Genomic DNA, 12,019 nt, shown 5'->3' on the forward strand with positions numbered 1-12,019 from the left:
TCGCAGGATGTGTTCCATGTGTAATTAATATTGCTCCCGTAGCTGCTCACCTGGTTGGTCTCCAAAGAAGAACTAGCAATTACCTGCCTGCTAAAACAGTGCTTCTCAGACTTCAGTGGGCACACAAGTTACCTGGGGATCTTCTTTAAATGGGGTCTGGGAACTTGCATTTCCACCCCACTCCCAGGAGATGCTGACACTCCCAATCCAGGGACCACACTTTTAGTAGCAGGATACTAGGACATGGTTACACTGACATGAATAATATAATGCTGAATATGTTATACTGACGTGGACATCTGATCTCACAAAGGAAGAAAAACAGACATAAGGATGGATGTCCTAGAGATATCTATAAACAATGACCAACAAAAATATCCCCAAAAGGCCTAGGCTTTGCACCATTTTGCTGTTTATTTCAAGTTTACAGAGAAGCTTAAACATCTGTGGAAAAACACCAAAGGCTTATTTTTCTCTTAAATTCATGTACTTTTAAGTGATAAATACACAGTATTTAACTTTGTACACCTGATAAAAGGAAAATGCATAGTAGAAAGGATCAGGAATAAAACAGAAGCATCGGGCATTAAATCAGACACAGAATAGAAAAGTTAGCAGTTCTGCGAAACTCGGCCCATAAAGCTGCAAAGAGGATGGGAACCGACGACCTTGAAACCTTCTCTAGCACCTTGGAAACAAGTGGAGGTCATAGTTCTTCCCCCCAGCAACACGAAGCTCTCCTTTGGAAGATGAGTGAGAGCAACAGGTTGAGCCCACTTCAATGCTCAGGTGTTTGCCTCTTTGTTCCAGAAAGGGTGGGAGCCCTAACTCACAGGAAAGCCAGACCACTGGGGAGACAGCCTCTCCAGCCCCCAGGGCCGTCAAGGGGCTAGCTAAGGCTTTCTCGGAGCCCCTGGTAGGGCTGTGGAAGAGATGGTAGAAGTGGAGCAGGACAGAGGATGTTGGGGCAAGAACTTGTGCAGGCCCCAGGCTGCTTACACCAAGTTGGTCCCACAGATGAGCCAACAATGGAAGAAACTGCCCGGGCACCCCTTTTGCTCACCTGGGAAAGCTGCCCATGATGGCTTCTCCCCCTTCCTGACAGAGCCAGCTTCTCAAAAGCCAACGTTTGTGCTCCAAGAAAATGGTAACTCTACCGCATGATGGTACAGCCCTCTGCTTATCTTTTTTGGGGGGTGGCGCTTCCTTCACACAGCTTTCTTTGGTGTTTCTTTGAAAAAAAGTTATGAACCCACCCACCTAAACAGCCGACATTCCACACAGGAAACCTTAAGTGGGGAGTTCTGTGGCAGAAGAAATGGTCTTACCCGATGCAACTGTGTAAACAGGATTTCTGCAGAAGCTCCGCATGCTGCCAGCCCGCCCTGGGCGAGCCACTCGGCCAGACCAGAGTCCACACAGACAGGCGGGGACTAAGGACTCTAACTACTGCAAGGTGCTTATTGCAAACTAACCAGACCCCAGCTGCTCCCAGAAGGGGTGGTGCCCATAAATATAAACAAGCGCAGGAATGCAAGAGGAAGTACCAGGTCACAAAAAGAAAGCAGGCCAGACAACCCTCCATCTCGACGGCTGTCCTTTGCTCTTGGAAACCAGCATCCCCTAATTCTATACTGTTTATAAAATAGCAAGAGAAGTTGAGCTAAATGACAGTCAAGAGCTTACAAAGATCTGTGGAAGCCAGGAACACCCAGGTTCTGTGAATGCTCTGGGTGGCGGGGGCACGAGGTCTTGCTCTGCTGTCTCTCTGCAGAAGATCCTCCTGCCAATGATGATCAGCAACTAGAGGCAAGCATGTCCTCCGAGGCCAGTTACCGACACCATTTCCCCCAAGCCGGAGTCCACAAAGCACTGGGAATCTCCCAGGGCAGAGGCCTTCCTGTTCTCCTCCCCCTTGAACTCCGCTCAGCCATCTGTGGCTCCGGAAAGAAGTCACACTTAACTTCAGTGAAACTTCCCAGTCTGAGATGGAACCCAAAAAGGTAAAGCCTTTTCTGTCTGGACCTTTGGCTTACAAAACAGAACTCCCTGTGCCAAGCCCTGGTTCTCCTGGGCCCTGAGGACTGCTCTAGGTTTCAACCACCTTCTCTAAAAGGGTGCCCCAAAGTGACTGTGTAGACCCCAATAGGGCTTTACCCGTAAGGATGAGCATTTGTGTCTCCGTCGCATCAGAGTATTTCCTCACTGGCCCTCCAGAAACTGTTTCACTAACCACAACAATCAGCTAGTATTCGAGAAAACAAAACCTTGGCAGTCTCTAGAATACGCAGGTTATAAACAAGCCAAGCTGCTAATATACAGGCACAGGTTTCATGGGCTCTAACTCTGATCACATGCCTAAAGCTGGGGAACGTATCCTGGAAGCTCTAAATGACCTCGAACTACTCTAGAGTTCAGTCTAGAGAATTGAAAATATTTTGTTTACTCTTAAGTCATGTAATGTACATGGAAGTGTAGGATTTCACCTGAAGTTTTTGTCATTGAACAAGAGATTTACTGGAGCTCAGTTAATGTTTCAGAAACCTGCTGCGAGTGGCTATCACTCCTTTAGGTGAAACTGCTCCCTGCCCAACCACACGGAACACCCTTTGAGGGATGGAAAATCCCCTTTGAAAAGCAATTAATGAGCTTCAAGCCCTTTCCCTTTTCCTGACTGCAACTTTACCCATTAAAAAAAATGTAAGTCCTTCTTACAAATAAGGTGCACCAAAGCTCCCTGCAGCTACTGAAGGCTAGCCCTACCCTGACTCTGTGAGTCCACCGTCCTGGAAGGTGCCACAGCTTGGAGTTTGGGGCTTTCGAGGTTTGCAGGGGAGTCACACTCCCTCCTCCTCTCCCTTTCAAACGCAGCAACTAACTCTGTGGTCTCAGCCCACACCGCCAGAGTTTTCTGCCAGTTTTTCATGGTTTTCAAACCCCACACACATTCACCTTAGTATATCTGACATGGTTCTGAGTTCACAATGAAGGATTTTTGGCATAAAAACGTTTTAAAAAGCAACTGTCCCAAAATGCAAGTGGCTTTGGGTCTGCAACTCCTCACACCTGCCCGTTCAGCCAGCCAGTGGCCAAGGTCGATGTCATGGAGTCAAGTCTTTTTTTTTTTGGTCCCCTTTAAAACAACAAAGGAAGAAAACAAAACGGAACAAAACAAAATAAAACACAAAAACACCAGAGATGACGGTCAAGGCTCTACACACGTGCTGGGTTTCCGTAGGACATGCTGCTATGGAAACGCAGGGTGCAGCCTGCATGCGAGGTCGCGTGTCCGGGCAGCTACTCCATCGCCTCGTCGGGCCGCAGAGGATGCATGCGAGCGCGGGGGCCGGGGGCCGGGGCCCCCCAACTCTCGGTGCAGGGACCGCCTTTCACAAGAGCACTTCCTCCTCCCCCACGGGGGCCGGGTCGGGGCCCCGGAGGCTGTCTTCGCTGCCTTGCTTCCTGCTCACCGAACAGAAAACCCACGTTAAGGCGAGGCTGCCGCAGCTGGAGCCTCTCCCTTAGTCCCACACCACCTGGAAGGTCACTGACTTAGCTTTTAGAGTCTCTCCCCTTTCCTCACCTATACAAAAGTTTCAAAGGAGACATTATATCCCCCTTTGTAAATGGAGAAGCAGCATCACTTGCCAAAAACAGAAAAGAACTATAAAAATAGATGCGAACCTATCTATTTAACACCTAAAATCATGCCACGTGAGGAGCGTGTGCGGCCAGCCTTGGGGACTGTTCGTGGAAGTTTTTAGGTATTCTGATGTGTTCCCCCCACCCCAACCTTCCTTCTTCAGGCTAAGATTGAAGATTAATCTTTAGTTACTTGAAGGTGAGCTTCCAGGGGGCAGTGGTCAGGACCACCTGGGTTTGGCCTGGCACACAGCCAGCCTTTCAGAAACAGTGGTCAAGAGAACCATCCCCAGCACACAGGCCCATGGGACACTCTGGATGGAGAGAAGGGCCCTCCTCTCAGCAAGGTGAGTGATCAGAGCAGAAGAAACCAAGGAGGTGGGAGTAAAGGTGTCCTTGTGTCCCTGACAGGTCACATCCTGAAGTGCCCTCAGCTAGACCTACCTGAGGGGAGGGGGGGACACCCTAATTCATTAGGGAGGTGGGAAGGAAAATCCCTGAGAAGCCCAAGTCCCATGCCATCAGCCAGCAGCAATGGCCCTTCGAAGAGAAGCTGCTGGGCTTGCCACAGCAGACGTGTCTCTGGCCGGAAGGGAACCTCCGTCCCAGCACAAGGGACGAGAGTGTGATGTCTGTACACTCCTAGGAAGAAACCCCTCTCTGTTGAAAGAGCAGGCTCATTGGCTTTTATGTTTCTGCCAAAGAACAGGGGGTCAAATCTCCCAGGCAGGAGAGCTGTAACTAGATGTCAGATCAGGTCCTCAATTCCTGCCCTAGAAGTGCCTGCATGTACCAGCTGGCTCTTGTTGCAGATGGCTGGCAGGCCTTAGGCCCGAGGTCTCCGTCATCTGTATAAACCCTTGGAACTCCAGAGTGCTGGGTCATGTGGACAATCAAAGCATCCCACCAGCAGGCTTAGGGCAATCTCCAGGTCTTGCTGGGACTGCAGGTGAGGGAATAAAGGATTGGCCCAAAGGCCAATCTCTTCGTAGCTTGTGATTCTGAGCTCACTGAAAATAAGAAACAGATGACAGACTTGCAAACAGGAGGCAAACCCTAAAACTTGAGATTGAGGAAAAAAAGGCCAGTCCCTGTCCACTCCCTGTCACCTGGGAGGCTGAAAGAGTAGGCGGTAGAGAGCCGGGGGACAGCCTCACAGGGATGAAGCAGTCTTCTCAGGCTGCCAGCAACTGGCTGATTGTTAACAGCCACTTTCCCTGATCATACACAGTCCACTACATGATTCAGCCCTTGACTCTCGGGATGAGGGTGGCCAATAAATTTCATCTCATAAGTCAACTCCTAACACACAGACATGGCCGCTTGCTTGTATGTGAATGCTTGTGGCAGCATTCATTCGTGACAGTCAAAATGTTAACAATGCCCATCACCGAATGAATGGATGAGTAAGATGTGGTCTACCCGTACAATGAAATATAACTGGGCCATAAAAAGAATGAAGCTCTAACACCTGCTACACTGTGGATGAACCTTGGAACATGAGGCTGAGTGAGAGAAGCCAGTCACAGAAGATCACATGTTGTATGATTCCACTGATGTGAAGTGTCTAGAATAGGCAACTCTACAGAAACCTCGGAATAGGGAATTAGCGGTGATAGCTAAGGGTACAGGGCTTTGTAATATATGAATTATATTTCAATAAAGCTGCTCTTAAAACACAGAAACGGCTTTCCAGCTGTAAGATTTTAAACATAAAAAAAAAATTAATACTGAGACACCCGGGTGGCTCAGCAGCTTAGCGGCACCTTCAGTCCAGGGCCTGATCCTGGAGACCTGGGATGGAGTCCCACATCAGGCTCCCTGCATGGAGCCTGCTTCTCCCTATGCCTGTGTCTCTGCATCTCTCTCTCTCTCTCTCTCTCTCTCTCTCTCTCTCTCTGTGTGTGTCTCTCCTGAATAAATAGATAAAATCTTAAAAAAGAAAAAAATACAGAAATGGAGCTCCCAGTCGAGGATAAGGTAGTGAGTTGAGCTCGATGGAAAGAATACTGGATTTTCTATCTTGCCATAGGCAGTGGGGGGATGAGAAGCAGCAGGAATGCTAAGTGTTTATGATCTTAGTCCACAGGGACAAAAATTCTCATCTGTCCTGGGACATGCTGAAAATGCTGAGAAGACACTGCGTTTAGAAAAGGGATGGTCAGGGATCCCTGGGTGGCGCAGCGGTTTGGCACCTGCCTTTGGCCCAGGGCGCGATCCTGGAGACCCGGGATCGAATCCCACATCGGGCTCCTGGTGCATGGAGCCTGCTTCTCCCTCTGCCTATGTCTCTGCCTCTCTCTCTCTCTCTGTGTGTGTGACTATCATAAATAAATAAAAATTTAAAAAAAAAAATAGAAAAGGGATGGTCAGCGCACCTGGGTGGGCTCAGTGGTTGAGCATCTGCTCAGGTCATGACCCTGGGATTCCGGGATCGAGTCCCACATCAGGCTCCCTGCAGAAAGCCTGCTTTTCCCTCTGCCTGTGCCTCTGCCTCTCTGTCTTTCATGAATAAATAAAATCTTTTAAAAAAAGAAAAGAGATGGCCAAAGGAAAAGGTTCAGATCCACCCTGGGGACAGAAGATTCCTACATTAATTTGCAGCAGGCTCGAAGGGAACTTATTTTCCAGGTCCTAACCCATCAGAGAAGAAAGGGTAGATGCTGGAGAGCCCCCAGAACAATGCATGCCTGATCTATGCTCTGACCACATGGACCCAGGGCAGGGGCAGCCACGGGATCCTGTGACACAGCCTCAATGCCACTGACGTGCACTGAGCATATGTGGGTACCAGACTGGGTCAGAAGACCTGGGTGGATTCACAGGCATTCCGGGTGGAGCGCCATGCACCCGCAGCCCCAGCCCACATGCACGACCCACCATCAGGTCCAAGCCCCAGGATGACCTTTGTTTTTTAATCTAGGTCCAGAGGCCCAAGGTGAGCCTGGGCGCAGCAGCCCAAGCTGGGAGGAACCTCCGCCTGGTGGGGATGCCCCGTGCTCTGCAGCTGCCCCCGCCCCCAGGCTCCGGCAGAGGCTACAGCGCAGGCAGGCAGGCATTACCTTGGGCTCAGACAGGGGCTCACACTCCCTGGTTGGTTTTTTGCTGGAATGGCCAGAGGGGAGGGAAAAGGGAAGTGAGAAGGGACCCTTGGGATCTATGAGATGCCTGTTGCCCACCCCAGAGACACAGACCAAACACCAGCTTCACAGAGCTGCTGCCAGGGGGATCTTGAGCAGGGCACCTCTGCGTGGCACAGAGGGTCATGTGGGTGAGATAGGCCTTGCTCCTCCATCACAGGGCTGATAATCCCACCATCAAGCATGCATGTTTCTGGGCCACAGAAATGCTTTCTGATTGTCAAGAGGTCCCAGTGTTAAAGTGCAAGTTTCCCTGAGAAAGGTAGAACTCCAGCAGGGGTTCACTGTCCGCAAAAGGAGAGTTCCTTTTGCGGAGAGTTCCATCACACAAGGCTGAGTTGGGGTGGGGCAGAACCAGAGACAGCTGCTCCAATGTTCCTACTGAGCCTGGGAGATCTGGTCTGAGTCATTCCAGATGTTTTGCTCCAGGGATGGGCCTGGACGGAGTGGGCTGGGCAACGCTGCCCTGGGTCCAGCCTCTTATTCCCCACCCCAGAGTAAGGCAGGTGGACACTCACGTGAGCAAGTTTCCAGGCGCTGACAATGAGCGCTCCTCCCGCCGGCTGCCCTCAAACGGGTTCCCAAAAGAGCGTTTCCGTATCATGGTCTTCACCAGGATCTGAAGGACAGAAGAGGGAGCTGGGCCACCTGGGGGAGACTCCAGGCCACATCTCCCCCAATGCCATCTCCCTTTTCCTTTCTCTCCCAGTTACTCCCAAGGCTTGTGGTTGGTGACAGGCCTTTGAGAGATCCTCGGCAGCATCCCTCCCACTGAAGGCACAAAAACCCAAATCATCACCAAATCTGACTAGTTCATGTCCAAAACCATTCACAACTGGGCAGCCTGGGTGGCTCAGTGGTTTGGCGCCGCCTTCAGTCCACAGCGTGATCCTGGAGACCCAGGATTGAGTCCCATGTCGGGCTCCCTGCATGGAGCCTGCTTCTCCCTCTGCCTGTGTCTCTCATGAATAAATAAATAAAATCTTAAAAAAAAAAAATTCATGCCTCCTGGCTGCCAATGAGATAAGGTTGAAATCCCTCGGTTTAACGTCTCTCATCTTGGTCTACCTGAGCCCCAGAGAGCTGGCCAGTGCTATCCTTCCAGTACACTTGGCACCACGTATCTTACCTAGCCAACCCGACACCTGCCCTCTTGGCCCATCAATCTGTCTCATCTTCAAATCTGGGCCTTTCTTTTTGGTGAAAACTATCTGACCACCCCAACAAGAAACCAGCTACTCTTTTCCCAGCCAAATTCAGGGACTGCACTTTTTAAAAACTGAAATAGAAGTCCCATAGTAGAAAATTCACCATTTTAAAGTGTACAGTTCAATGATTTCTAGTATATTCACACCACTACTGACTTTCAGAACATTTTATCAACCCAGTACTCACACCCCATTTCTCCTGCCCCCAGGCCCTGGCAACCACCAATCTGTGTTCTAAGGATTCGTCTATTCTGGACATTTCACATAAACAGAATCACATAGAATGTGGCCTTTTGGGTCTCACTTCCTGCACTTAGCATCATGTTCTCAAAGCTCCTATGGTTGCAGCACGTATCAGCACTTCGTTCCTCTTCGTAGCCAAATAATATTCTTTCATATGGAAATGCCACATTTTGTTTATCCGTTCATCCATTGATGGACATGTGGGAGGTTTCCACTTTTTGGCTATTGTGAATAATGCTGCTATAAATATTTGTGCACGTTTTTGTGTGTGGATGTTTTCTACACAAAATGTTGTTTTTCTTGGGTATATACCCTGGAGTGGAATTCTTAGATCATGTGGTGTGTTTTCTACGGTGGTTACATCACACAAGGGTGCCAATTTCTCAGGGGACTGAATTTTAGTGGAGGATAGGAAACACCTGAGCAGGTGGAAACACCCTAGGACATTGAGGGTGGCCTGCCCACAGACTACTGGGAGGGAGAGGGAGAGGGAGCCGAGAGGTCCCAAAGGCCCACCCAACGCTGAGATGCATGGGGGGCAGGCTTATTCACTGCTGGTGATGGGAACTTGCTCATGTGCCCCTTCACCCACTCTAATACAGACTGAGTCCCCAGCTTGGTTAGCAAACACCTGCCTAAGGAGAGGATCCCTTGGGAAAAGGTGCTACCCTCATCATATCCCGTGGCCCCTGCTCAGCTTCCCTTGGCCACCCAATCTTCTGCCTCACTTTCACTGATCTGGTCTATCCTTTCCAAAACCCAGGTCTGATTCCCTCATTCCCTGACTTAAAGTTTTTCACCCAAAGGACTTTGGAACTTAACCTGCTGCTAGCCAGAGAGCCAGGGAAGATTCTGGAGCAAGGGAGCAAATGAGTTATTTTTGGTGATGCTTTTGGCTGCTGTAACCTATGAAGGAATTTTCAAGGAAAAGACCTCAGCCTGAAAGGCACTAGCCCCCACCCCTCAAGCAGAGTATGGTGCCTCTTCAAGCTGTTTTATGCATTGACCGAGCTTCTGAATTAGTTGGTGTGCGTGCTGCTAAGAAGAAATCTAAGTATTTAAAAAAAACACGGATGGGGCTGCCTGGGTGGCTCAGTTGGTTAAGTGTCTGCCTTCGGCTCAGGTCATAATCTCAGGGTCCTGGGGTCGAGCCCCAAGGGGAGCCTACTTCTCCCTCTCCTTCAGCCCTCTCCCCTCTTGCTTGTGCTCTCTCTCAAATAAATAAATTACTAAAATCTTTTAAAAAATAACACACTGACGTTCCTAAAGGTGGAAACACCTATCATCTGAAAAATGGATAAACAAAATGTGGCCTATCCATGCAATGGCATATTATTCAGTTACAACAGGGCAGACTACAACACGGATGAACACGGATAAACACAAAGCTGAGTAAAAGCAGCTAGGCACAGAAAACCACATACTGGTATGATTCCACTGATAGGAAATGCCTAGAAAAGGCAAGTCCAGAGAGACGGTCCTGGTGAACTGGAAATCACCAGGGGCTGGTGAGAGGGAAGAACAGCATGACTGCTAATGGGTACAGGGTTTCCGGGGTGGGGTGGATGGAGGACGAAAATGTTTTGGAATCACAGAGGTGATGGTTGCACAATGTTGTAAATGTAATAAGAGCCACTGTATTGTTCACTTTAAAATGGTTAGTTCTATGTTACACAAATTCTATGTCATTAAAAAGTAAGAGAAAAACACTGACTTTTCAGTGAAGGCCACGCCCCCTGGCAAGGTGTTCACCCTCCCTTCCTCCCTCGCAAGCCTGGTGTTCTGTGGTTCCTGGAACACACCAGCCCTTTCCTCTGTGCCTCTCCAGGTGTCGCCCCCTCCACCTCTACACACTCGCACCACCCCCCATCTTTTAGTCCCTCTGCAGTAGCCCCCATTTCCTCCCTGGTGCCCACATTCTATGTTCCACATGGGGTCTTCCAAAGACCATTTCTGATGGTGCTACTCTCCTGATTTAAATGCTACAAGTACTTTGGACATCTCTTGGGACCATAATTTAAATCTCTTCTGTGGCCTCAGGTCTTGTGTGGTCAGGCCCCATCTCCTACCCAGACTCATGTCACTATCCCTCACCTTCCCCACCCTGCTTCAGTGGCCCTGGCTTTCTTGAACTTTCCTGTTGGTCCTAGCTTCCTCCCACCAAAGGATCACCACGTTTGCTCTTCCCTCTGCCAGAAACCCCCTCTTCCTGATACTGCGTTGGCCCAGTTAACACTCCCATCCACTCAGTGCACATCCGCTTCTTCCAGGAGGTCTTCTTCAACCCATCAGCTTGGCCACATGCCCTTCTTGAGGGTCCAAGTCCCCCTTAGGGGTGTACTTCACAGCCCCTGTTACATTATACATTTATTTGTTGGTGGTTTGCCCAGCGTCCGCCTCTCCAAGATGGCAGGCACACCATGTTCGTTTCACTCATCACGTACCTCCTGCTCCCAGACCTCTAAGGGTCAAAGACCTTCTCCTAAGAATCCTGAGCCCAGAACAGAATAACCCATAGTGGGCACCTGGATCTAACACCAACTGCCTCGCCCACTGTGGGTGTAGGACATGAGTGCAGGGAGTGGATGAGAAAGAGGGAGTGAGTGTGGGTGAGTTTTAACAGTGAAGGTCATGCAGAGGCCCCAGGTAGGGGAGGAGGAGGAAGATATGAATGGATGCCCCACCCCAGGGGCTCAGGTTTTGGAAGAAGGAGAGAAAGTGTGTGGGGAAGCAGGAGGGAGAAGTGCAAAGCTGGGAGAGAAGGAGCCAGCATTTAGGCTCCTAAACGGGTGGTCACTTGAGGTCAGACACTGTGTCTTTTTGGAAAGTCTCACCAGCTCCTTCCAGAGGAAGAGTCCTGCCTGCCAGCTGGAGCCAGTACTAGCCAAACACACCCCAGGCCTTTCACAGGGGCCTTAGTGGGTGGCCAGCTGCATTCTGCCCCTGGGACTGCTGCCTGGACCCCCAGCCCTTGACGATCCCGGTCACCTTCCTGGAGCCAAACTCCCACCCGAGCAGGAGACTGGCCAGTGAGTGATTCCCAGAGTCTCCAAGGTTAAGCCTGAGGACTCCACGTTCTGGATCTTTTTTCCTGGGCCAAGGAACATAAGGCCATTAAAGTGACCTGGGAGCCCCGGCCCCTAGCCCCGGTAGCTGCCCACAGGGCAGATGCAAGACAAACTAAGCCATCTGCTCTGAAGACAGAAGAGCCAGCCAAGTAGGAGTTCCATCTTAGAGACCTCGGCTCCAGCTCCACCCCTGGCACCTGCCCCAGTCCTTCTCCTCCTGCCGCGTGCTCTGAAAGCAAGAATTCCAGAAAGGGTGATAGAATCTGTGGGGAAGAGCCACCCATCCCACAGTGACCAGAATCGGGCCATAGATAGAGCTGACACTACAAGGGGCAGGGGCCTCCTGCCCTGATGTATGACCAAGGCCCAGAGCCTGATAGCTGGGAGTCAGGGACAGACCCGGGCATCCCAACTCTCAGGCTCAGTATCTGCTTCTCAGCTGCCCTCCTGTGTCCCGGCCCATCCTTGTGTCCTAGCCCGCCTCAGGCTGTCCCTGTTCTCGGTCAGTGGTTCGTTCCGCCTTACCACGGTCGCCAGGCTGGGAATGTGTTTGACCGAATTCTCGACCTCCTCTTCGGTCACCTCGACCAGCGTGCAGTTCTCGTCCTCCGATGGCAACGGCTCCGCCCCATGCCTCGTGACCCAGGGGTGCAGCTTCAACGAATGATAGGAGGGGTGAGGGGCCGGCGACTGGCCCCAGAGGTCGGAGAGTAACACC

The 12,019-nt window shown here is 50.6% G+C and overlaps 1 protein-coding gene across 5 annotated transcripts in view; it reads right to left on the minus strand.

The window, feature by feature from the left end:
* Positions 1-395: 395 nt before the first annotated feature.
* The window catches only part of CAMKK2 (calcium/calmodulin dependent protein kinase kinase 2), a 48,452-nt gene continuing 36,828 nt past the window's right edge, over positions 396-12,019 (minus strand). For 2 of the 5 annotated variants that reach the window (XM_041728505.1, XM_041728506.1), the window contains exons 14-17: positions 11,827-11,955; positions 7,301-7,401; positions 6,705-6,747; positions 396-3,462 (exon numbers count right to left, since the gene is read on the minus strand). In XM_041728505.1, coding sequence (XP_041584439.1) covers positions 3,298-3,462; positions 6,705-6,747; positions 7,301-7,401; positions 11,827-11,955 — 438 coding nt within the window. In that variant the 3' untranslated portion in view covers positions 396-3,297. The remainder of the gene's footprint in view (positions 3,463-6,704; positions 6,748-7,300; positions 7,402-11,826; positions 11,956-12,019) is intronic. The other 3 variants (XM_041728507.1, XM_041728508.1, XM_041728509.1) reach the window with 3 other exon arrangements.

This window comes from Vulpes lagopus, chromosome 14 (genome assembly GCF_018345385.1).
Source record: "Vulpes lagopus strain Blue_001 chromosome 14, ASM1834538v1, whole genome shotgun sequence".
Classification (NCBI taxonomy): domain Eukaryota; kingdom Metazoa; phylum Chordata; class Mammalia; order Carnivora; family Canidae; genus Vulpes; species Vulpes lagopus.